General features: G+C 53.8%; 1 protein-coding gene across 1 annotated transcript in view; it reads right to left on the minus strand.

Moving 5' to 3' along the window:
• Window positions 1–23,162, minus strand: part of LOC116937902 (uncharacterized) — a 55,698-nt gene extending 32,536 nt beyond the window's left edge. Inside the window, exons 1-2 of the mRNA XM_076064790.1 lie at window positions 21,795–23,162; window positions 13,599–13,695 (exon numbers count right to left, since the gene is read on the minus strand). Of these exons, the coding sequence (XP_075920905.1) occupies window positions 13,599–13,695; window positions 21,795–23,040 (1,343 nt within the window). The 5' untranslated portion in view covers window positions 23,041–23,162. The remainder of the gene's footprint in view (window positions 1–13,598; window positions 13,696–21,794) is intronic.
• Window positions 23,163–27,461: the final 4,299 nt, after the last annotated feature.

A 27,461-nucleotide genomic window follows, 5' to 3' on the forward strand; every position in this document is an offset into this window, starting at 1 on the left:
GTGTGTGTGTGTGAGTCTGTGTGTGTGTGAGTCTGTGTGTCTGTGTGTGTGTGAGTGTGTGTGTGTGAGAGTCTGTGTGTGTGTGTGAGGGTCTGCCCCGTGACCTCCTGCCAGCGGGCGTTCGACACTCCACGTGGCCTCAGGGTGCACATGGCCTGGCACAAGCGTCGTGGTGACGTCACCGCCACTAAGTGGCGAATGGCGGTTGTTGTTGTTGTGTGAGTCTGTGTGTCTGTGTGTGTGTGAGTCTGTGTGTGTGTGTGTGTGAGAGTCTGTGTGTGTGTGCCTGGGTATTTTGTACCATCGGACACTCCACCCCCACAACTCCCAATCGGTGATGGGGCAGTTGTGGAGAGAGTGGAGAGTTTCCCATACCTGGGCAGTGTGCTTATGACTGGCTCCAGTTTAACAGCAGAGGTCTCACTCCGAATCAGTCGAGCGGCAATATCTTTTCATCGGTTGCGTAACGCTGTGTGGAAGCTACCTGGTCTGTCGCTCCGCACTAAGCTTCAGGGCTTCTCGGCCATGGTCATTCCCTCCCTTCTCTACGCTTGCGAAACGTGGACCCCCCTAATGGAACATCTTCGCCGGTTAGAAACATTTAGGCTGGCCTGCCTACGATCCATCCTGGGTTTAACCAGACTGGATTGTGTGAGGAGCTCACAAATCCTTGAAAGATCTGGGCAGGGTCCCATTGGTGAGCTCCTCCGGCGGGCAAGGCTGCGATGGCTGGGTCATTTCGCCCGCATGCCCAGCCACCGCATGCCGAAACAGCTTTTGTTCGCCCGGATCGAGGGGGCTAAACGGGCGCGGCACGAGCTAGAGAAGATGGAGTGATGTGGTACAGGAGGACGTGGAGCTGAGTGGACTTGCCGATGACTGGTACCAGCGGTGTCAAGATCGGCCTCTGTGGAGGAGGCTCGTGAAGGATGCTACTGGGCAGTTGGAGGCAGTCGCCCTCCAAGAACAACGGAGGGCGGAGGAGCGACGCTCAGAACAACGAGCGGAGCGCCGGGTGGCTAAAGCACAGCAGGTTGGCACAGTAGGGAGCACAGGTGGTGCATCAGCCAGTCATCTCAGTCAGTCGACCCGTGGCACCTGGGTCTGCCCCGTGACCTCCTGCCAGCGGGCGTTCGACACTCCACGTGGCCTCAAGGTGCACATGGCCTGGCACAAGCGTCGTGGTGACGTCACCGCCACTTAGTGGCGAATGGCGGTTGTTGTTGTTGTGTGTGAGAGTCTCTGTGTGTGAAAGACTGTGTGTGTGAGTCTGTGTGTGTCAATCTGTGTGTGTCTGTGTGTGTGAGGAAGTCTGTGTGTGTGTGAGAGTCTGAGAGTCTGTGTGTGTGTGAGAGTCTGTGTGAATCTGTGTGTGTGATGATGGCGATGATGGTGATGATGATGATGGCGATGATGATGATGGCGATGATGGTGATGATGATGATGGCGATGATGATGGCGATGATGATGATGATGATGGCGATGATGATGGTGATGATGGTGGTGATGATGATGGTGATGATGATGGTGATGATGACGATGGTGATGATAATGATAGTGGTGATGATGATGGTGATGATGATGATGGTGATGATCATGATGATGGTTATGATGGTGATGATGGTGATGATGATGATGGTGATGATGGTGATGATGATCCCGATGATGATGGTGATGATGGTGATGATGGTGATGATGATGGTGATGATGACGATGGTGATGATAATGATAGTGGTGATGATGATGGTGATGACGATGATGGTGATGATGATGATGATGGTTATGGTGATGATGGTGTTGATGATGATGGTGATGATGGTGATGATGATCCCGATGATGATGGTGATGATGATGGTGATGATGATGATGGTGATGATGATGGTGATGATGATGGTGATGATAATGGTGATGATGGTGATGATGATGGTGATGATGGTGATAATGATGGTGATGATGATGGGGATAATGATGGTGATGATGATGATGGTGATGATGATGGATGATGGTGGGTGATGACGATGATGATGGTGATGATGGTGATGATGATAATGATGGTGATGATGATGGTGATGATGGTGATGATGATGATGTGATGATGATGGTGATGATGGTGATGATGATGATGGTGATGATGATGGTGATGATGGTGGTGATGATGATGGTGATGATGGTGATTATGATGATGGTGATGATGATGGTAATGATGGTGGTGATGATGATTATGGTGATGATGATGGTGATGATGGTGATGATGATGATAATGGTGATGATGGTGATGATGATGGTGATGATGGTGATGATGATGGTGATGATGGTGATGATGATGATGATGATATTGATGATGATGGTGATGATGGTGGTGATGATGATGGTGATGATGATGATGGTGATGATGATGATGCTGGTGATGATTTTGTAACATCTGTGGTGGGAACGCATCAAGGCCTCTCCGTGTTGACTTTGCCCGCAAGGCGGGGAAGTCGAATTCCACACTTACAGCTGCGTCAACACGGAGAGTGAGTGGGGGAGAGTGGTAGAGAGAGAGAGTGGGAGAGAGTGGGGGAGAGTGGGGGAGAGAGAGAGAAGAGTGGGGGAGAGAGTGGGAGAGAGTGGGGGAGAGAGTGGGGGAGAGTGGGGGGAGAGAGTGGGAGAGAGTGGGGGGAGAGAGAGAGAGAGTGGGAGAGAGTGGGGGAGAGTGGGAGAGAGAGAGAGAGAGTGGGGGAGAGTGGGGGAGAGAGTGGGAGAGAGAGTGGGGGAGAGTGGGAGAGAGTGGGAGAGAGTGGGGGAGAGAGTGGGGGAAAGTGGGGGAGAGTGGGGGAGAGAGAGAGAGTGGGAGAGAGAGTGGGGGAGAGAGAGAGATAGGGAGTGGGAGAGAGTGGGAGAGAGAGTGGGGGAGAGAGAGAGTGGGGGAGAGAGAGTGGGAGAGAGTGGGGAGAGTGGGGAGAGTGGGGGAGAGTGGGGGAGAGAGTGGGGGAGAGAGAGTGGGGGAGAGAGTGGGAGAGAGAGAGTGGGAGAGAGTGGGGGAGAGAGTGGGGGAGAGAGTGGGAGAGAGTGGGGGAGAGAGTGAGGGAGAGTGGTAGAGAGAGTGGTAGAGAGAGAGTGGGGGAGAGAGTGGGAGAGAGTGGGGGAGAGAGTGGGGGAGAGAGTGGGAGAGAGTGGGAGAGAGAGTGGGAGAGAGTGGGGGAGAGTGGGGGAGAGTGGGGGAGAGTGGGGGAGAGTGGGGGAGAGAGTGGGGGAGAGAGTGGGGGAGAGAGAGTGGGGGAGAGAGTGGGAGAGAGAGAGTGGGAGAGAGAGAGTGGGAGAGAGTGGGGGAGAGAGTGGGGGAGAGAGTGGGGGAGAGAATGGGGGAGAGAGTGGGAGAGAGTGGTAGAGAGAGAGAGAGAGTGGGGGAGAGAGTGGGGGAGAAAGTGGGGGAGAGTGTGAGAGAGTGGGAGAGAGTGGGGGAGAGAGTGGGGGAGAGTGGGGGAGAGTGGGGGAGAGAGAGAGAGTGGGAGAGAGAGTGGGGGAGAGTGGGGGAGAGAGAGAGATAGGGAGTGGGAGAGAGTGGGAGAGAGAGTGGGGGAGAGAGACAGTGGGGGAGAGAGAGTGGGGGAGAGAGAGTGGAGAGAGAGAGTGGGAGAGAGAGTGGGAGAGAGTGGGAGAGAGAGTGGGAGAGTGGGGGAGAGAGTGGGGGAGAGAGTGGGGGAGAGAGTGGGAGAGAGAGTGGGAGGTGGGGAGAGAGTGGGGGAGAGAGTGGGGGAGAGAGTGGGGGGAGAGTGGGAGAGAGAGTGGGAGAGAGAGTGGGAGAGAGAGTGGGAGAGAGTGGGGAGAGAGTGGGGGAGAGAGTGGGGGAGAGAGTGGGAGAGAGTGGGGAGAGAGTGGGAGAGAGAGTGGGGGAGAGAGTGGGAGAGAGAGTGGGAGAGAGAGAGTGGGAGAGAGTGGGAGAGAGAGAGTGGGGGAGAGAGTGGGGGAGAGATTGGGGGAGAGTGGGGGAGAGAGTGGGGGAGAGAGAGAGTGGGGGAGAGTGGGGGAGAGAGTAGGGGATAGAGTGGGGGAGAGAGTGGGGGAGAGAGTGGGGGAGAGAGTGGGGGAGAGTGGGGGAGAGTGGGGGAGAGTGGGGGAGAGAGTGGGGGAGAGAGAGTGGGGGAGAGAGTGGGAGAGAGAGAGTGGGAGAGAGAGAGTGGGAGAGAGTGGGGGAGAGAGTGGGGGAGAGAGTGGGAGAGAGTGGGGGAGAGAGTGAGGGAGAGTGGTAGAGAGAGAGAGAGAGTGGGGGAGAGAGTGGGAGAGAGTGGGGGAGAGAGTGGGGGAGAGAGTGGGGAGAGAGTGGGGGAGAGTGGGGGAGAGTGGGGGAGAGAGTGGGGGAGAGAGAGTGGGGGAGAGAGAGTGGGGGAGAGAGTGGGAGAGAGAGAGGGGGAGAGTGGGGGAGGAGTGGGGGAGAGAGTGGGAGAGAGAGAGTGGGAGAGAGAGAGTGGGAGAGAGAGAGTGGGAGAGAGAGAGTGGGGGAGAGAGTGGGGGAGAGAGTGGGGGAGAGAGTGGGGGAGAGATTGGGGGAGAGTGGGGGAGAGAGTGGGGAGAGAGAGAGTGGGGGAGAGTGGGGGAGAGAGTAGGGGATAGAGTGGGGGAGAGAGTGGGGGAGAGAGTGGGGGAGAGTGGGGGAGTGAGAGAGTGGGAGAGAGAGAGTGGGAGAGAGTGGGGGAGAGAGTGGGGGAGAGAGTGGGGGAGAGAGTGGGAGAGAGTGGAGAGGTAGAGAGAGAGTGGGGGAGAGTGGGGGAGAGAGTGGGAGAGAAAGTGGGGGGAGAGTGGGGGAGAGTGGGGGAGAGAGAGAGAGAGTGGGAGAGAGAGTGGGGGAGAGAGACAGTGGGGGAGAGAGAGTGGGGGAGAGAGAGTGGGGAGAGAGAGTGGGAGAGAGTGGGAGAGAGAGTGGGAGAGAGTGGGGGAGAGAGTGGGGGAGAGAGTGGGGGAGAGAGTGGGAGAGAGAGTGGGAGAGAGTGGGGGAGAGAGTTGGGGAGAGAGTGGGAGAGAGAGTGGGAGAGAGAGTGGGAGAGAGAGTGGGAGAGAGTGGGGGAGAGAGTGGGGGAGAGAGTGGGAGAGAGAGTGGGAGAGAGAGTGGGAGAGAGTGGGAGAGAGAGTGGGGGAGAGAGAGAGTGGGAGAGAGAGTGGGGGAGAGAGTGGGGGAGAGAGAGAGTGGGGGAGAGTGGGGGAGAGAGTAGGGGATAGAGTGGGGGAGAGAGTGGGGGAGAGAGTGGGGGAGAGAGAGAGTGGGAGAGAGTGGGAGAGAGAGAGTGGGGGAGAGAGTGGGGGAGAGAGAGTGGGAGAGAAGAGTGGGGAGAGAGAGAGTGGGGGAGAGAGAGAGATAGAGAGTGGGGGAGAGAGTGGGAGAGAGAGTGGGGGAGAGAGAGTGGGGGAGAGAGAGTGGGAGAGAGAGTGGGAGAGAGAGTGGGAGAGAGTGGGGGAGAGAGTGGGGGAGAGAGGGGGAGAGAGTGTGGGGGAGAGAGTGGGGGAGAGAGTGGGGGAGAGAGGGGGAGAGAGTGGGGGAGAGAGTGGGGGAGAGAGAGAGTGGGGGAGAGAGAGTGGGGGAGAGAGAGAGAGTGGGGGAGAGAGTGGGAGAGAGTGGTAGAGAGAGAGAGAGAGAGTGGGGGAAAGAGTGGGGGAGAGAGTGGGAGAGAGTGGGGGAGAGAGTGGGAGAGAGTGGGGGAGAGAGTGGGGGAGAGAGTGGGGGGAGAGAGTGGGGGAGAGTGGGAGAGAGTGGGGGAGAGAGTGGAGAGAGAGAGTGGGAGAGAGAGTGGGAGAGAGTGGGAGAGAGAGAGTGGGAGAGAGAGTGGGAGAGAGTGGTAGAGAGAGAGAGAGTGGTAGAGAGTGTGAGAGAGAGAGAGTGGGAGAGAGAGTGGGAGATAGTGGGAGAGAGTGAGAGAGAGAGACTCTAGTGGGAGAGAGTGGTAGAGAGAGAGAGAGTGGTAGAGAGTGAGAGAGAGAGAGTGGGAGAGAGTGGGAGAGAGTGAGAGAGTGATCTAACCGCTGCACCACCGCTCCCCCCAGCTAGTCACACGAAGGGGCAGTGTCTACAAAGACAAAGCTGCCCTGTGTAGCCTCTCACGGACTGCAGGTGTTGAAGGCGCTGTTAGCATGTGGCTGAGTCATTCACAGGGTCAGTCAGACAGTCAGTCACTCAGATAGTCACTCAGTCACTCAGACAGTCAGACAGTCAGTCACTCACACAGTCACTCACTCAGTCAATCAGACAGTCACTCAGTCAATCAGACAGTCAGACAGTCAGTCACTCACACAGTCACTCACTCAGTCAATCAGACAGTCACTCACACACTCAGTCACTCAGATAGTCACTCAGACAGTCACTCACTCAGTCAATCAGACAGTCACTCAGTCAATCAGACAGTCACTCACACACTCAGTCACTCAGTCACACAGACAGTCACTCAGTCAGTCACTCACACACTCAGTCACTCAGTCAGTCACTCAGATAGTCACTCAGTCACTCAGTCAGTCACTCAGACAGTCACTCACTCAGTCAATCAGACAGTCAGACAGTCAGACAGTCAGTCACTGACACAGTCACTCACTGAGTCACTCAGACAGTCACTCACACACTCAGTCAATCAGACAGTCACTCACACACTCAGTCAATCAGACAGTCACTCACACACTCAGTCAATCAGACAGACAACAGTCACTCAGATAGTCACTCAGACAGTCACTCACTCAGTCAATCAGACAGTCACTCAGTCAATCAGACAGTCACTCACACACTCAGTCACTCAGTCACACAGACAGTCACTCAGTCAGTCACTCACACACTCAGTCACTCAGTCAGTCACTCAGATAGTCACTCAGTCACTCAGTCAGTCACTCAGACAGTCACTCACTCAGTCAATCAGACAGTCAGACAGTCAGACAGTCAGTCACTGACACAGTCACTCACTGAGTCACTCAGACAGTCACTCACACACTCAGTCAATCAGACAGTCACTCACACACTCAGTCAATCAGACAGTCACTCACACACTCAGTCAATCAGACAGACAACAGTCACTCAGATAGTCACTCAGTCACTCAGACAGTCAGACAGTCAGTCACTGACACAGTCACTCACTCCGTCAATCAGACAGTCACTCACTCAGTCACTCAGACAGTCAGACAGTCAGTCAGACAGTCACTCATTCAGTCACTCACTCGGTCACTCAGACAGTCACTCACACACTCAGTCAATCAGACAGTCAGACAGACAGTCACTCAGATAGTCACTCAGTCACTCAGACTGTCAGACAGTCAGACAGTCACTCAGTCAGTCAGACAGTCACTCACTCAGTCACTCACTCAGTCAATCAGACAGTCACTCAGTCAATCAGACAGTCACTCACACACTCAGTCAATCAGACAGTCAGACAGACAGTCACTCAGATAGTCAGATAGTCAGTCACTCACACACTCAGTCACTTAGTCACTCAGAAAGACACTCACTCAGATAGTCACTCAGTCACTCAGACAGTCAGACAGTCAGTCACTCACACAGTCACTCACTCAGTCACTCAGACAGTCACTCACACACTCAGTTAATCAATCAGACAGTCAAACAGACAGTCACTCAGTCAGTCAGACAGTCACTCACTCAGTCACTCACTCAGTCAATCAGACAGTCACTCAGTCAATCAGACAGTCACTCACACACTCAGTCAATCAGACAGTCAGACAGACAGTCACTCAGATAGTCAGATAGTCAGTCACTCACACACTCAGTCACTTAGTCACTCAGAAAGACACTCACTCAGATAGTCACTCAGTCACTCAGACAGTCAGACAGTCAGTCACTCACACAGTCACTCACTCAGTCACTCAGACAGTCACTCACACACTCAGTCAATCAATCAGACAGTCAAACAGACAGTCACTCAGATAGTCACTCAGTCACTCAGACAGTCAGACAGTCAGTCACTCACACAGTCACTCACTCAGTCAATCAGACAGTCACTCACACACTCAGTCAATCAGACAGTCAGACAGACACTCAGACAGTCAGTCACTCAGATAGTCACTCACTCAGACAGTCAGACAGGCAGTCTATCAGACAGTCACTCATTCAGCCAATCAGACAGTCACTCACACAGTCACTCAGTCAGTCACTCAGATAGTTACCCAGTCACTTAGACAGTCAGACAGACAGTCTCTCAGACAGTCACTCACTCAGTGAATCAGACAGTCACTCACACTCTCAGTCACTCAGATAGTCACTCAGTCACTCAGACAGACAGTCACTCACACAGTCACTCACACGGTCAGTCAGATAGTCAGTCACTCAGATAGTCAATCAGTCACTCAGACAGTCAGACAGGCAGTCACTCACCCAGTCACTCACTCAGTCAATCAGACAGTCACTCACACACTCAGTCACTCAGATAGTCACTCAGACAGACAGTCACTCACACAGTCACTCACACGGTCAGACAGTCAGTCACTCAGATAGTCAATCAGTCACTCAGACAGTCAGGCAGTCAGTCACTCACTCAATCACTCACTCAGACAGTCAGTCAGATAGTCACTCAGTCATTCAGACAGTCAGGCAGTCAGTCACTCACTCAATCACTCACTCAGACAGCCAGTCAGACAGTCACTCAGTCACTCAGACAGACAGTCACTCACACACTCAGTCACTCAGATAGTCACTCAGTCACTCAGACAGTCACTCACACATTTTCTCACACAGTCACTCACTCAGACAGTCACTCACTCAGTCAGTCACTCACACAGTTAGCCAATCACTCAGTCACTCACTCAGACAATCACTGAGACAGTGAGTTAATCAGACAGTCACTCACACACTCAGTCACTCATTCAGTCAATAAGACAGTCACTCACTCACACAGTCACTCACTCAGATAATCACTCAGTTACTCAGACAGTCAGATAGTCAGTCAGACAGTCACTCACTCAGTCACTCACTCGGTCACTCAGACAGTCACTCACACACTCAGTCAATCAGACAGTCAGACAGACAGTCACTCAGATAGTCACTCAGTCACTCAGACAGTCAGACAGTCACTCACACATTTACTCACACAGTCACTCACTCAGACAGTCACTCACTCAGTCAGTCACTCACACAGTTAGCCAATCACTCAGTCACTCACTCAGACAATCACTGAGACAGTGAGTTAATCAGACAGTCAATCACACACTCAGTCACTCATTCAGTCAATCAGACAGTCACTCACTCAGTCACTCACTCAGATAATCACTCAGTCACTCAGACAGTCAGACAGTCAGTCAGACAGTCACTCACTCAGTCACTCACTCGGTCACTCAGACAGTCACTCACACACTCAGTCAATCAGACAGTCAGACAGACAGTCACTCAGATAGTCACTCAGTCACTCAGACAGTCAGACAGTCAGTCACTCACACAGTCACTCACTCAGTCAGTCAGACAGTCACTCACACACTCAGTCAATCAGACAGTCAGACAGACAGTCACTCAGATAGTCACTCAGTCACTCAGACAGTCAGACAGTTAGTCACTCACACAGTCACTCACTCAGTCACTCAGACAGTCACTCACACACTCAGTCACTCAGTCACTCAGAAAGACACTCACTCAGACAGACACTCAGATAGTCACGCAGTCACTCAGACAGTCAGACAGGCAGTCTATCAGACAGTCACTCACTCAGTCAATCAGATAGTCACTCACACAGTCACTCAGTCAGTCACTCAGACAGTCACTAACACACTCAGTCACTCAGATAGTCACTCAGTCACTCAGACAGGCAGTCTATCAGACAGTCACTCATTCAGCCAATCAGACAGTCACTCACACAGTCACTCAGTCAGTCACTCAGATAGTTACTCAGTCACTTAGACAGTCAGACAGACAGTCACTCACACAGTCACTCACTCAGTCAATCAGACAGTCACTCACACTCTCAGTCACTCAGATAGTCACTCAGTCACTCAGACAGACAGTCACTCACACAGTCACTCACATGGTCAGTCAGACAGTCAGTCACTCAGATAGTCAATCAGTCACTCAGACAGTCAGACAGGCAGTCACTCACACAGTCACTCACTCAGTCAATCAGACAGTCACTCACACACTCAGTCACTCAGATAGTCACTCAGTCACTCAGACAGACAGTCACTCACACAGTCACTCACACGGTCAGACAGTCAGTCACTCAGATAGTCAATCAGTCACTCAGACCGTCAGGCAGTCAGTCACTCACTCAATCACTCACTCAGACAGTCAGTCACTCAGATAGTCACTCAGTCACTCAGACAGTCAGACAGTCAGTCACTCACACAGTCACTCACTCAGACAGTCAATCAGACAGTCACTCAGTCACTCAGACAGACAGTCACTCACACACTCAGTCACTCAGATAGTCACTCAGTCACTCAGAGAGTCAGACAGTCACTCACACATTTACTCACACAGTCACTCACTCAGACAGTCACTCACTCAGTCAGTCACTCACACAGTTAGCCAATCACTCAGTCACTCACTCAGACAATCACTGAGACAGTGAGTTAATCAGACAGTCACTCACACACTCAGTCGCTCACTCAGTCAATCAGACAGTCACTCACTCACACAGTCACTGACTCAGACAGTCACTCACTCAGTCAATCAAACAGTCACTCACACAGTCACTCACTCCGACAGTCACTCACTCAGTCAATCAAACAGTCACTCACACAGTCACTCACTCAGACAGTCACTCACTCAGTCAATCAAACAGTCACTCACTCAAACAGCCACTCACTCAGACAGTCACTCAGTCAATCAGACAGTCACTCACTCAGTCACCCACTCAGTCAATCAGACAGTCACTCACTCAGTCACCCACTCAGACAATCAGACAGTCACTCATTCAGACTGTTACTCACTCAGACAGTCACTCACTCAAACAGTCACTCAGTCAATGAGACAGTCACTCACTAAGTCACCCACTAAGTCAATCAGACAGTCACTCACTCAGTCAGTCACTCACTCAGACAGTCACTCACTCAGTCACTCACTCAGACAGCGAGTTAATCAGACAGTCACTTACACACTCAGTCACTCACTCAGTGAATCAGACAGTCACTCACTCAGATAGTCACTCACTCAGATAGTCACTCACTCAGTCACTCACTCAGACAGTCACTCAGACAGTGAGTTAATCAGACAGTCACTTACACACTCAGTCACTCACTCAGTCAATCAGACAGTCACTCTCTCAGACAGTCAGTCACTCAGTCAAACACTCAGTCAGTCACTCAGTCACTCACTCAAACACTCACTCAGTCACTCACTCAGACAGTCACTCACTCAGTCACTCACTCAGACAGTGAGTTAATCAGACAGTCACTCACACACTCAGTCACCCACTCAGTCAATCAGACAGTCACTCACTCACACAGTTACTCAATCAGACAGTCACTCACTCAGTCAATCAAACAGTCACTCACACACACAGTCACTCACTCAGTCACTCACTCAGATAGTCACTCACTCAGTCACTCACTCAGACAGTCACTCACTCAGTCAGTCACTCACTCAGACAGTCACTCACTCAGAGAGTCACTCACTCAGTCAGTCACTCAGTCACTCACTCAGTCACTCACTCAGATAGTCACTCACTCAGAAGTCACTCACTCAGTCAGTCACTCACTCAGTCACTCACTCAGACAGTCACTCACTCAGTCAGTCACTCACTCAGACAGTCACTCACTCAGAGAGTCACTCACTCAGTCAGTCACTCACTCAGTCACTCACTCAGACAGCCACTCACTCAGACAGTCACTCACTCTGTCACTCACTCAGACAGTCACTCAGACAGTCACTCACTCTGTCACTCACTCAGACAGTCACTCAGACAGTCTCTCACTCAGTCACTCACTCAGACAGTCACTCACTCAGACAGTCGCTCACTCAGATAGTCACACACTCAGTCACTCACTCAGACAGTCACTCACTCACTCACTCAGACATTAACTCACTCAGTCAGTCACTCACTCAGACAGTCACTCACTCAGTTACTCACTCAGACATTAACTCACTCAGTCAGTCACTCACTCAGTCACTCACACAGACAGTCACTCACTCAGAGAGTCACTCACTCAGTCACTCACTCAGTAAGTCACTCACACAGTCAGTCACTCACTCAGTCACTCACTCAGATAGTCACTCACTCAGACAGTCACTCACTCAGATAGTCACACACTCAGACAGTCAGTCACTCACTCAGACAGTCACTCACTCAGTCACTCACTCAGACAGTCACTCACTCAGTCACTCACTCAGACAGTAACTCAGTCAGTCACTCACTCAGTCACTCACAAAGACACTCACTTACTCAGTCACTCACTCAGACAGCCACTCACTCAGAGAGTCACTCACTCAGTCACTCAGTCAGTCACTCACTCAGTCACTCACTCAGATAGTCATTCAGACAGTCACTCACTCAGTCAGTCACTTACTCAGTCACTCACACAGACAGTCACTCACTCAGTCACTCACTCAGACAGTCACTCAGACAGTCACTCACTCAGTCAGTCACTTACTCAGTCACTCACACAGACAGTCACTCACTCAGTCACTCACTCAGACAGTCACTCACTCAGTCACTCACTCAGACAGTAACTCACTCAGTCAGTCACTCACTCAGTCACTTACTCAGACACTCACTCACTCAGTCAGTCACTCACTCAGACAGTCACTCACTCTGTCACTCACTCAGACAGTCACTCAGACAGTCACTCACTCAGTCACTTAGACAGTCACTCACTCAGACAGTCAGTCAGTCACTCACCCACCCACTCACCCACTCACCCACTCAACCACTCACCCACCCACTCACCCACTCTCTCACCCACTCACCCACTCACTCACCCAATCACTCACTCACCCACCCACTCACTCACCCAATCACTCACCCACTCACCCACTCACGCACTCACCCACTCACCCACCCACTCACCCACTCACTCACCCACCCACTCACCCACTCACTCACCCACTCACTCACCCACTCACTCACTCACCTACCCACCCACCCACTCACTCACCCACTCACCCACTCACTCACCTACTCACTCACCCACTCACTCACTCACCCACTCACCCACTCACTCACCTACTCACTCACCCACTCACCCACCCACCCACCCAACTACTCACCCACCCACCCACTCCCCCATCCACTCACCCACTTATTCACCCACCCACTCACCCACCCACCCACTCACCCACTCACTCACTCACCCACTCACCCACCCACCCACTCACCCACTCACTCACTCACACACCCACTCACCCACACACCCACCCACTCACCCACCCACCCACCCACTCACTCACTCACACACCCACTCACCCACTCACCCACCCACTCACTCACCCACTCACTCACTCACACACCCACTCACCCACTCACCCACCCACTCACACACCCACTCACTCACACACCCACCCACACACCCACCCACTCACCCACCCACTCACCCACCCACCCACTCACCCACCCACACACCCACTCACTCACACACCCACCCACTCACCCACTCACTCACCCACCCACTCACCCACTCACTCACCCACTCACTCAGCCACCCTCCCACCCACTCACCCGCCAATGACGTCAATGTGCACCACTGCTGGAGCGATAGTCTCCACAACTTCTGCGATGAAGTTGAACCGCGAACGCAGAGACCCGTAGCGGTCAGCTGGGCACGGGGAGGGGCCACGGGGGGGGAGGGGCCACGGAGGAGGAGGGGCCACGGAGGAGGAGGGGCCACGGGGGAGGAGGGGCCACAGGAGGTGAAGGGCCACAGGGGGGAGGGGCCACGGGGGAGGAGGGGCCACGGGGGGGAGGGGCCACAGGGGAGGAGGGGCCACAGGGGGGGAGGGGCCACGGGGGGGAGGGGCCACAGGGAGGAGGGGCGGGGCAAGGGGGGAGAGAGGGGGGGCACGGGGGGTCACGTGGCCTCCATGTTAGTCATTGGCAGCGTCCTCACAGCAAATGGGCCAAAAAATATTAAAATATGTTCAAAATGTCCCCTCGCCCCACAATAAATTACTCACTCAGACTCACTCGGACTCACTCACTCAGACTCACTCACACAGACTCACTGAGACTCACTCACTCACTCAGACTCACTCACTCAGACTCACTCACTCACTCAGACTCATTCACTCACTCAGACTCACTCACTCACTCAGACTCACTCACTCACTCAGACTCACTCACTCAGACTCACTCACTCACACAGACTCACTCACTCATACTCACTCAGACTCACTCACTCACTCAGACTCACTCACTCACTTATACTCACTCAGACTCACTCACTCACTCAGACAGACTCACTCACTCAGACAGACTCACTCGCTCAGACTCACTCACTCACACAGACTCACTCAGACTCACTCACTCAGACTCACTCACTCAAGACTCACACACTCACTCACACAAACTCACTCACTCACTTAGACTCACTCACACAGACTCACTCACTCACACAGACTCACTCACTCAGACTCACTCACTCACTCAGACTCACTCACACAGACTCACTCACTCACTCAGACTCACTCACACAGACTCACTCACTCACTCAGACTCACTCACTCACTCACACAGACTCACTCACTCACTCAGACTCATTCACTCACTCAGACTCACTCACTCAGACTCACTCACTCACTCAGACTCACTCACTCACTCAGACTCACTCACTCACTCAGACTCACTCACACAGACTCACTCAGACTCACTCAGTCAGACTCACTCACTCAGACTCACTCACTCACTCAGACTCACTCACACAGACTCACTCACTCACTCAGACTCACTCACACAGACTCACTCACTCACACAGACTCACTCACTCACTCACACAGACTCACTCACTCACTCAGACTCATTCACTCACTCAGACTCACTCACTCAGACTCACTCACTCACTCAGACTCACTCACTCACTCAGACTCACTCACTCACTCAGACTCACTCACACAGACTCACTCAGACTCAGTCAGACTCACTCACTCAGACTCACTCACTCAGACTCACTCACTCAGACTCACTCACTCACTCAGACTCACTCACTCAGACTCACTCATACAGACTCACTCACTCACACAGACTCACTCAGACTCACTCACTCACACAGACTCACTCACTCAGACTCACTCACTCACTCAGACTCACTCAGACTCACTCAGACTCACTCACTCACTCAGACTCACTCACACAGACTCACTCAGACTCACTCAGTCAGACTCACTCACTCAGACTCACTCACTCACTCAGACTCACTCACACAGACTCACTCACTCACTCAGACTCACTCACACAGACTCACTCACTCACACAGACTCACTCACTCACTCACACAGACTCACTCACTCACTCAGACTCATTCACTCACTCAGACTCACTCACTCAGACTCACTCACTCACTCAGACTCACTCACTCACTCAGACTCACTCACTCACTCAGACTCACTCACACAGACTCACTCAGACTCACTCAGTCAGACTCACTCACTCAGACTCACTCACTCAGACTCACTCACTCAGACTCACTCACTCACTCAGACTCACTCACTCAGACTCACTCATACAGACTCACTCACTCACACAGACTCACTCAGACTCACTCACTCACACAGACTCACTCACTCAGACTCACTCACTCACTCAGACTCACTCAGACTCACTCACTCACTCAGACTCGCTCACTCAGACTCACTCACTCAGACTCACTCACTCAGACTCACTCACTCACTCAGACTCACTCACTCAGACTCACTCACTTAGACTCACTCACTCAGACTCACTCACTCAGACTCACTCACTCACACAGACTCACTCACTCACTCAGACTCACTCACTCAGACTAACTCAGACTCACTCACTCAGACTCACTCACACAGACTCACTCACTCAGACTCACTCACTCAGACTCACTCACTCAGACTCACTCACTCACTCAGACTCACTCACTCAGACTCACTCACTCACTCAGACTCACTCACTCAGACTCACTCACTCAGACTCACTCACTCAGACTCACTCACTCACACAGACTCACTCACTCAGACTCACTCACTCAGACTCACTCACTCAGACTCACTCACTCACTCAGACTCACTCACTCACACAGACTCACTCACTCACTCAGACTCACTCACTCAGACTCACTCACTCACACAGACTCACTCACTCACTCAGACTCACTCACTCAGACTCACTCACTCAGACTCACTCACACAGACTCACTCACACAGACTCACTCACTCACACTCACTCACTCACTCAGACTCACTCACTCACTCAGACTCACTCAGACTCACTCACTCAGACAGACTCACTCACTCAGACTCACTCACTCACTCAGACTCACTCACTCAGACTCACTCACTCAGACTCACTCAGACTCACTCACTCAGACTCACTCACTCACACAGACTCACTCACTCACTCAGACTCACTCAGACTCACTCACTCAGACTCACTCACTCACTCAGACTCACTCACTCAGACTCACTCACTCAGACTCACTCACACAGACTCACTCACTCAGACTCACTCACACAGACTCACTCACTCACTCAGACTCACTCAGACAGACTCACTCACTCAGACTCACTCACTCAGACTCACTCAGACTCACTGACTCACTCAGAATCACTCACTCAGACTCACTCACTCACTCAGACTCACTCACTCACTCAGACTCACTCACTCAGACTCACTCACTCACACAGACTCACTCACTCAGACTCACTCACTCACTCAGACTCACTCACTCACTCAGACTCACTCACTCAGACTCACTCACTCAGACTCACTCACTTACACAGACTCACTCAATCATTCAGACTCACTCACTCAGACTCACTCACTCAGACTCACTCACTCACTTAGACTCACTCACACAGACTCACTCACACAGACTCACTCACTCAGACTCACTCACACAGACTCACTCACTCAGACTCACTCACACAGACTCACTCACACAGACTCACTCACTCACACAGACTCACTCACTCACACAGACTCACTCACACAGACTCACTCACTCACTCAGACTCACTCACACAGACTAACTCACTCACTCAGACTCACTCACTCACACAGACTCACTCACTCAGACTCACTCACTCAGACTCACTCACTCACTCAGACTCACTCACTCACACAGACTCACTCACTCACACAGACTCACTCACTCACTCAGACTCACTCACTCAGACTCACTCAGACTACATGACCCAGCCAACGCAGCCTTGCTTGCCGGAGAAGCTCACCGATGGGAATGTGCCCAGATTTTTCAATGATTTGTGAGCTCCTCACACAATCCAGCCTGTAGGTTAAACCCAGGATAGATCGATCAGCCTCCCATTGTATCTGTACCAGATGGAAATTCCCCCGGTACAGCTATTGAAGGCTTCACGAACTACGTGGTCAAAATAGATGTTAAATAATGTGGGAGCCAGAGGACATCCCTGTCGCACCCCAAGGTGTACAGGGAATGGCTCTGACTCCCGGCCACGTAGTTTTACCCGGGCCCGCTCACCATCATGAAGGTCCTTAATGATCGTGAGCAGAGGGTCAAGTACTCCAAAAGCACGACCCAGAGCCCAGGCCTACTGATCGTATCATAGGCCTTGACCAGGTCAATAAAGCAGAGATGTAGGTCTTGTTGGAATTCCCTACACCTCTGCTGTAGCAGACAGACAGAACATATGGCATCTGTGCAGGACCGCCCTTTCCTGAAACCGCATTGGGGCTCCCCAAGCCTCTCCTCAGCGTGCCTGGCAAGGCGATGTTGAATAATCCTTGCCAGGACCTTTCCCGGCACACTGAGGAGTGAGATGCCCCTGTAGTTGTTACAGTCTGTGCGGTCCCCCTTCTTAAAGAGGGGGACCACCAGGGCATCCTTCCAATCCTGCGGAACCCGTCCAGTGGTCCAGACTGTTGTTATGATGTCATATAGCGCAGTCTGTGCACAAACGCCGCCCTCCCTCAGCATTTCGCTTGGGAGATCATCTCTGCCCGCTGCCTTTCCTGGTCTCAGACTCCGGATCGCCTTCAGTACTTCCTCAACAGATGGCACCTCAGCCAGCCACTCACAGGGGGTGACTTCTTCCAATATTTGAGGCACCGCAGCCTCAGCAGGGTCATCCCCACTTTGTGCCCCAATATGTTTTCCTGGCCGAGGGATTTCCCCTCCCCCAGGACCTCGCAGAAATGCTCAGCAAATCTAATGATGGTGATAGGTGTGGCGCTCCAAGTCACTGTTTTGATGGAATTAAAGAGTGATTTGTCCAGAGAGTCGTGATGATATCATGCAGGGCAGTCTGTGCACAGATGCCACACTTCCTCAGCAAACACCAAAACGCACACACAGCCACACACAGACTCAGTAACTCGCAAAGTCACACAAAGCCCCATACAGACTCACTCCCTCGCTCACACAGACTCACACAGACTGTTTCACTCACTCACAGACTCACACAGACTTACTCACTCACTCACAGACTCACACAGACTCACTCACTCACTCACAGGCTCACTCACTCACTTACAGACTCACACAGACTCACACAGACTCACTCACTCACAGTCTCACTCACTTACTCACTGCCTCACACACTCACTCACAGACTCACACACTCACACATTCACAGACTCACTCACTCACAGACTCACTCACACACTCACTCACAGACTCACACACTCATTCACAGACTCACTCACTCACAGACTCACTCACACATTCACAGACTCACTCACTCACAGACTCACTCCCACGCTCACAGTCTCACACAGACTGTTTCACTCACTCACAGACTCACACAGACTCACTCACTCACTCACAGGCTCACTCACTCAGACTCACTCACTCCCTCGCTCACAGACTCACTCACAGACTCACACAGACTGTTTCACTCACTCACAGACTCACTCACAGGCTTACACAGACTCACACAGACTCACTCACTCACTCACAGGCTCACTCACTCACTCACAGTCTCACTCACTCACTCACTGCCTCACACACTCACTCATTCACAGACTCACACACTCACACATTCACAGACTCACTCACTCAAAGACTCACTCACTCACAGATTCACTCAGACTCACACCTTCACTCACTCACAGACTCACTCACTCACAGACTCACAGACTCACTCACTCACACACTCACAGACTCACTCACTCACAGACTCACAGACTCACTCACTCACACACTCACAGACTCACAGACTCACTCACACACTCACAGACTCAATCACTCACTCACAGACTCACAAACTCACTCACAGACTCACTCACACACTGGCTTACACACTCACACACTCACACACACTCGCTCACACTCACAGACTCACTCACAGACTCACACAAACTGTTTTACTCACTCACAGACTCACTCACTCACTCACAGACTCACTCACAGACTCACACAGACTCACACACAGTCTCACTCACTCACACACTCACTCACAGACTCACTCACTCACAGACTCACTCACTCACAGACTCACTCACTCACTCACAGACTCACTCACAGACTCACACAGACTAATTCACTCACAGACTCACTCACTCACTCACAGACTCACTCACTCGCTCACTGCCTCACAGACTTACACACACTCACAGACTCACTCACACACACACTCACTCACAGACTCACTCACTCACTCACCACGTGACACGTCACTCACTCACCACGTGACACGTCACTCACTCACCACGTGACATGTCACTCACTCACCACGTGACACACTCACTCACCACGTGACACGTCACTCACTCACCACGTGACACGTCACTCACCACGTGACACGTCACTCACTCACCACGTGACACGTCACTCACTCACCACGTGACACGTCACTCACTCACCACGTGACACGTCACTCACTCACCACGTGACACGGTCACTCACTCACCACGTGACACTCACTCACTCACCACGTGACACACTCATTCACCATGTGACACGTCACTCACCACGTGACACATCACTCACTCACCACGTGACACGTCACTCACTCACCACGTGACACGTCACTCACTCACCACGTGACACGGTCACTCACTCACCACGTGACACTCACTCACTCACGACGTGACACGTCACTCACCACGTGACACGTCACTCACCACGTGACACGTCACTCACTCGCCACGTGACACGTCACTCACCACGTGACACGTCACTCACTCACCACGTGACACGTCACTCACCACGTGACACGTCACTCACTCACCACGTGACACGTCACTCACTCACCACGTGACACGTCACTCACTCACCACGTGACACGTCACTCACCACGTGACACGTCACTCACTCACCACGTGACACGTCACTCACTCACCACGTGACACGTCACTCACCACGTGACACGTCACTCACTCACCACGTGACACGTCACTCACTCACCACGTGACACGGTCACTCACTCACCACGTGACACGGTCACTCACTCACCACGTGACACGTCACTCACTCACCACGTGACACACTCACTCACCACGTGACACGGTCACTCACTCACCACGTGACATGGTCACTCACTCACCACGTTACACGGTCACTCACTCACCACGTGACACGTCACTGACTCACCACGTGACACGTCACTCACTCACCACGTGACACGTCACTCACTCACCACGTGACACGTCACTCACTCACCACGTGACACGTCACTCACCACGTGACACGTCACTCACTCACCACGTGACACACTCACTCACCACGTGACACGTCACTCACTCACCACGTGACACGTCACTCACCACGTGACACGTCACTCACTCACCACGTGACACGTCACTCACTCACCACGTGACACGTCACTCACTCACCACGTGACACGTCACTCACTCACCACGTGACACGGTCACTCACTCACCACGTGACACTCACTCACTCACCACGTGACACACTCATTCACCATGTGACACGTCACTCACCACGTGACACATCACTCACTCACCACGTGACACGTCACTCACTCACCACGTGACACGTCACTCACTCACCACGTGACACGGTCACTCACTCACCACGTGACACTCACTCACTCACGACGTGACACGTCACTCACCACGTGACACGTCACTCACCACGTGACACGTCACTCACTCGCCACGTGACACGTCACTCACCACGTGACACGTCACTCACTCACCACGTGACACGTCACTCACCACGTGACACGTCACTCACTCACCACGTGACACGTCACTCACTCACCACGTGACACGTCACTCACTCACCACGTGACACGTCACTCACCACGTGACACGTCACTCACTCACCACGTGACACGTCACTCACTCACCACGTGACACATCACTCACTCACCACGTGACACGTCACTCACTCACCACGTGACACGTCACTCACTCACCACGTGACACGGTCACTGACTCACCACGTGACACGTCACTCACTCACCACGTGACACGTCACTCACTCACCACGTGACACGTCACTCACCACGTGACACGTCACTCACTCACCACGTGACACGTCACTCACCACGTGACACGTCACTCACTCACCACGTGACACGTCACTCACCACGTGACACGTCACTCACTCACCACGTGACACGTCACTCACTCACCACGTGACACGGTCACTGACTCACCACGTGACACGTCACTCACTCACCACGTGACACGTCACTCACTCACCACGTGACACGTCACTCACCACGTGACACGTCACTCACTCACCACGTGACACGTCACTCACCACGTGACACGTCACTCACTCACCGGCTGCCCTCTCGGTCAGCGCCGCCCTTCGGGATTCCAATCCTGTGGCTGCCCCCGCTGCTGCCGCTGCCGATGATGATGATGGTGATGATGGTGATGCCGATGATGATGCCGATGATGATGGTGGTGATGACGATGGTGGTGATGGCGATGATGAAAGAAGGGCAACGTCCGGGCAGCCAGAGGAGGCTCCGCAGGGCAGGTCGGCAGCTTCAGCTTCAGCTGCTGCTACAGCTGCTGCTGCTGCCCTTGTGGAGACGATGCCCTGGTCAGCTGCTGCTGCTGCTGCTGCCCTTGTGGAGACGATGCCCTGGTCAGCTGCTGCTGCTGCTGCTGCTGCCCCGGTGGTGGTAGAGAAGCTTCCCTGGTCAGCTGCTGCTGCTGCTACTGCTGCTGCTACACCTTCAGCTGTTACCGCTGCTGCTGCCCTGGTGGAGACGATGCCCTGTGCACCTACACCTACACCTTCAGCTACAGCTGCTGCTACACCTTCAGCTACAGCTGCTGCTGCCCTTGTGGAGACGCTGCCCTGTGCACCTACACCTACACCTTCAGCTACAGCTGCTGCTGCTACAGCTGCTGCTGCTGCTGCCCTTGTGGAGACGATGCCCTGTGCACCTACACCTTCAGCTACTGCTGCTGCTACAGCTGCTGCTGCCCTGGTGGAGACGCTGCCCTGTGCACCTACACCTACACCTTCAGCTACAGCTGCAGCTGCTGCCCTTGTGGAGACGCTGCCCTGGTCAGCTGCTGCTGCTGCTACAGCTGCCCCGGTGGTGGTAGAGAAGCTTCCCTGGTCAGCTGCTGCTGCTGCTGCTGCCCCGGTGGTGGTAGAGAAGCTTCCCTGGTCAGCTGCTGCTGCTGCTACTGCTGCTGCTACACCTTCAGCTGCTACCGCTGCTGCTGCCCTGGTGGAGACGCTGCCCTGTGCACCTACACCTACACCTTCAGCTACAGCTGCTGCTACAGCAGCTGCAGCTGCCCTGGTGGAGACGCTGCCCTGTGCACCTACACCTACACCTTCAGCTACAGCTGCTGCTGCTACAGCTGCTGCTGCTGCTGCCCTGGTGGAGACGCTGCCCTGTGCACCTACACCTACACCTTCAGCTACAGCTGCTGCTACTGCTGCCCTGGTGGTGGTGGTGGTGATGGTGGTGATGGTGGTGATGGTGGTGATGGTGGTGATGGTGGTGGTGAAGCTGCCCAGGGCGGCTGCGAGCAGGGGGAGGAGAGCGGCGAGGTTCATGGCAGCTCCACGTGGGGTGGGGTGGGGGTGGTGCGCGTGTCCGACGTTCCGGGGGTCTGATCCGCTCGTCGGGAAGACTGCAGCAGCAGTAGCAGGGATGGAGCTGACTGTGGGTGGTGGTGGTGGGGGTAGGGGTGGTGGTAGGAGTGGTGGGGGTGGGGGGTGGTGGTGGGGGGTGGGGGTGGTGGTGGGGGGGAGTGGGGGGGATAGGGGGGGCGGAGCTTGGTGGTGAAAAGAGGGGGCGGAGGAAACACCGCACGAGGTGGTGGTGGTGGTGATGGTGGTGATGGTGGTGATGGTGGTGATGATGGTGGGGATGGTGGTGGGGATGGTGGGGATGGTGGTGGTGGTGGTGATGGTGGTGATGGTGGTGATGGTGGTGATGATGGTGATAGAGGTGATGGTGGTGATGATGGTGGGGATGGTGGTGGGGATGGTGGGGATGGTGGTGGTGATGGTGGTGATGGTGGTGATGGAGGTGATGGAGGTGGTGGTGATGGTGGTGATGGTGGTGATGGAGGTGGTGGTGGTGGTGGTGGTGGTGATGGCGGTGATAGAGGTGATGGTGGTGATAGTGATGGTGGTGGTGGTGATGGTGATGGTGGTGATGGAGGTGATGGTGGTGATGGTGGTGATGGTGGTGGTGATGGTGGTGATGGTGGTGGTGATGGTGATGGAGGTGATGGTGGTGATGGTAATGGGGGTGGTGATGGTGGTGGTGTTGATGGTGGTGGTGATGGTGATGGTGGTGATGGTGGTGATGGTAATGGGGGTGGTGATGGTGGTGGTGATGGTGGTGGTGGTGGTAATGGGGGTGGTGATGGTGGTGGTGATGGTGGTGGTGATGGTGATGGAGGTGATGGAGGTGATGGTGGTGATGGAGGTGATGGTGATGGAGGTGATGGAGGTAATGGTAGTGGTGATGGTGATGGGGGTGGTGATGGAGGTGATGGGGGTGGTGATGGAGGTGATGGTGATGGTGATGGAGGTGATGGGGGTGGTGATGGAGGTGATGGGGGTGGTGATGGAGGTGATGGGGGTGGTGATGGAGGTGATGGGGGTGGTGATGGAGATGATGGTGATGGTGATGAAGGTGATGGAGGTAATGGTAGTGGTGATGGTGATGGGGGTGGTGGTGATGTTGGTGATGGGGGTGATGATGATGTTGGTGATGGAGGTGAAGGATGTGATGGAGGTGATGGAGGTGATGGTGGTGATGGAGGTGATGGGGGTGATGGTGGTAATGGTGATGGAGGTGATGGTGGTGATGGTGATGGGGGTGGTGGTGGAGGTGATGGGGGTGATGGTGATGTTGGTGATGGGGGTGATGATGATGTTGGTGATGGAGGTGAAGGAGGTGATGGAGGTGATGGAGGTGATGGTGGTGATGGAGGTGATGGGGGTAATGGTGGTGATGGAGGTGATGGGGGTGATGATGATGTTGGTGATGGAGGTGAAGGAGGTGATGGGGGTGGTGATGGTGATGGAGGTGATGGTGGTGGTGGTGGTGATGGGTGATGGTGGTGATGGTGGTGATGGTGGTGATGGTGGTGATGGTGATGGAGGTGATGGTGGTGATGGTGGTGATGGGTGATGGTGATGATGGTGATGATGGGTGCTGATGGTGATGATGGTGATTGGTTGCCACCTGCCGGTGAATTTGCCACACAAACTCCGGTTCGCGCACGCACGCAGAGAGAAACTCCTCCGCCGAGTTTGACTTTCCCGAGTGGCCGTGTTAAAATAATCGCGGTTCAGCTCCCCGTGTCTTCCCTGGTTAATCTTGCCAGCGAGGTGTGGGGTGGGACAAGGGGGGTGAGAGGGCGTTCATCCTCCCCTTCGTCGTTGACGTCAAACTCCCCCCCTCCCCCCATGACATCGTGAGACACAGCGTGGCCCCGGGAGCCCTTCGGCTAGTCCGCTGAAGTGGTTGTGCCACACCTGATGACGATTGCTGTGGTTGTGCCACACCTGATGACGATGGCTGTGGTTGTCCCACACCTGATGACGATGGCTGTGGTTGTGCCACACCTGATGACGATGGCTGTGGTTGTCCCACACCTGATGACGATGGCTGTGGTTGTGCCACACCTGATGACGATGGCTGTGGTTGTGCCACACCTGATGACGATGGCTGTGGTTGTGCCACACCTGATGACGATGGCTGTGGTTGTCCCACACCTGATGACGACGGCTGTGGTTGTCACACACCTGATGACGATGGCTGTGGTTGTCCCACACCTGATGACGATGGCTGTGGTTGTGTCACACCTGATGACGATGGCTGTGGTTGTGTCACACCTGATGACGATTGCTGTGGTTGTGCCAAAGCTGATGACGATTGCTGTGGTTGTGCCACACCTGATGACGATGGCTGTGGTTGTCACACACCTGATGACGACGGCTGTGGTTGTCACACACCTGATGACGATGGCTGTGGTTGTGCCACACCTGATGACGATGGCTGTGGTTGTGCCACAGCTGATGACGATGGCTGTGGTTGTCCCACACCTGATGACGATGGCTGTGGTTGTGTCACACCTGATGACGATGGCTGTGGTTGTCCCACACCTGATGACGATGGCTGTGGTTGTGCCACACCTGATGACGATGGCTGTGGTTGTCCCACACCTGATGACGATGGCTGTGGTTGTGTCACACCTGATGACGATGGCTGTGGTTGTCCCACACCTGATGACGATGGCTGTGGTTGTGCCACACCTGATGACGATGGCTGTGGTTGTCCCACACCTGATGACGATGGCTGTGGTTGTGCCACACCTGATGACGATGGCTGTGGTTGTGTCACACCTGATGACGATGGCTGTGGTTGTCCCACACCTGATGACGATGGCTGTGGTTGTCCCACACCTGATGACGATGGCTGTGGTTGTGCCACACCTGATGACGATGGCTGTGGCTGTCCCACACCTGATGACGATTGCTGTGGTTGTCCCACACCTGATGACGACGGCTGTGGTTGTCCCACACCTGATGACGACGGCTGTGGCTGTCCCACACCTGATGACGATGGCTGTGGTTGTCCCACACCTGATGACGATGGCTGTGGTTGTCACACACCTGATGACGATGGCTGTGGTTGTGCCACACCTGATGACGATGGCTGTGGTTGTGCCACACCTGATGACGATGGCTGTGGTTGTGCCACACCTGATGAAGACGGCTGTGGTTGTCCCACACCTGATGACGATGGCTGTGGTTGTCCTGATGACGATGGCTGTGGTTGTGCCACACCTGATGACGATGGCTGTGGTTGTCCCACACCTGATGACGATGGCTGTGGTTGTCACACACCTGATGAAGACGGCTGTGGTTGTGTCACACCTGATGACGATGGCTGTGGTTGTCCCACACCTGATGACGATGGCTGTGGTTGTGTCACACCTGATGACGATGGCTGTGGTTGTGTCACACCTGATGACGATGGCTGTGGTTGTCCTACACCTGATGACGATGGCTGTGGTTGTCCTGATGACGATGGCTGTGGTTGTCCCACACCTGATGACGATGGCTGTGGTTGTCACACCTGATGACGATGGCTGTGGTTGTGTCACACCTGATGACGATGGCTGTGGTTGTCCCACACCTGATGACGACGGCTGTGGTTGTCCCACACCTGATTACGGTCGCTTGCGTTCCGATCGAAACGTCGCATTTTGATATTTCCCCTCCCCCCCCGCCCACCACCAAAGTGACTTCACCGAAAGAACCAAAGAGCTCGGATTCCTGCATTCACGAAAAGCTTCAACTCGACATCGTGGGTCACAAAGACAAAGATCCCCCCCGTGTATCCTCTAACAGACTGCAGGGGCAAGTGCTGTCAGCGAGCGGCAGCAGCAGCAGCAGCGGCAGCGCCTACGAAGGTCTACCGGCACTGTGGCTACACACAGTAGAGGCGGTGGGTGGCCCAGCACCACCACCACCACCATTACCATCATCACCACCACCACCATCATCACCACCACCACCACCATTACCATCACCATCACCATCACCACCACCATTACCATCATCACCACCACCACCACCACCATCACCACCACCATTACCATCATCACCACCACCACCACCATCATCACCACCACCATCACCACCACCACCATCACCACCACCACCATCACCACCACCACCATCATCACCATCACCACCAAAATCACCATCATCACCACCACCACCACCATCACCACAACCACCATCACTACCACCACCACCACCACCATCACCACCACCATTACCATCATCACCACCACCACCACCATCATCACCACCACCATCACCACCACCATCACCACCACCACCATCACCACCATCATCACCACCACCACCACCATCACCACCACCATTACCATCATCACCACCACCACCACCATCACCACCACCATTACCATCATCACCACCAC

The sequence above is a fragment of the Petromyzon marinus genome, unplaced genomic scaffold (genome assembly GCF_048934315.1).
Source record: "Petromyzon marinus isolate PM22_M1 ecotype Great Lakes invasive population unplaced genomic scaffold, UKy_Petmar_22M1.pri1.0 PM_Scaffold_73, whole genome shotgun sequence".
In the NCBI taxonomy this organism is placed as follows: Eukaryota; Metazoa; Chordata; class Hyperoartia; order Petromyzontiformes; family Petromyzontidae; genus Petromyzon; species Petromyzon marinus.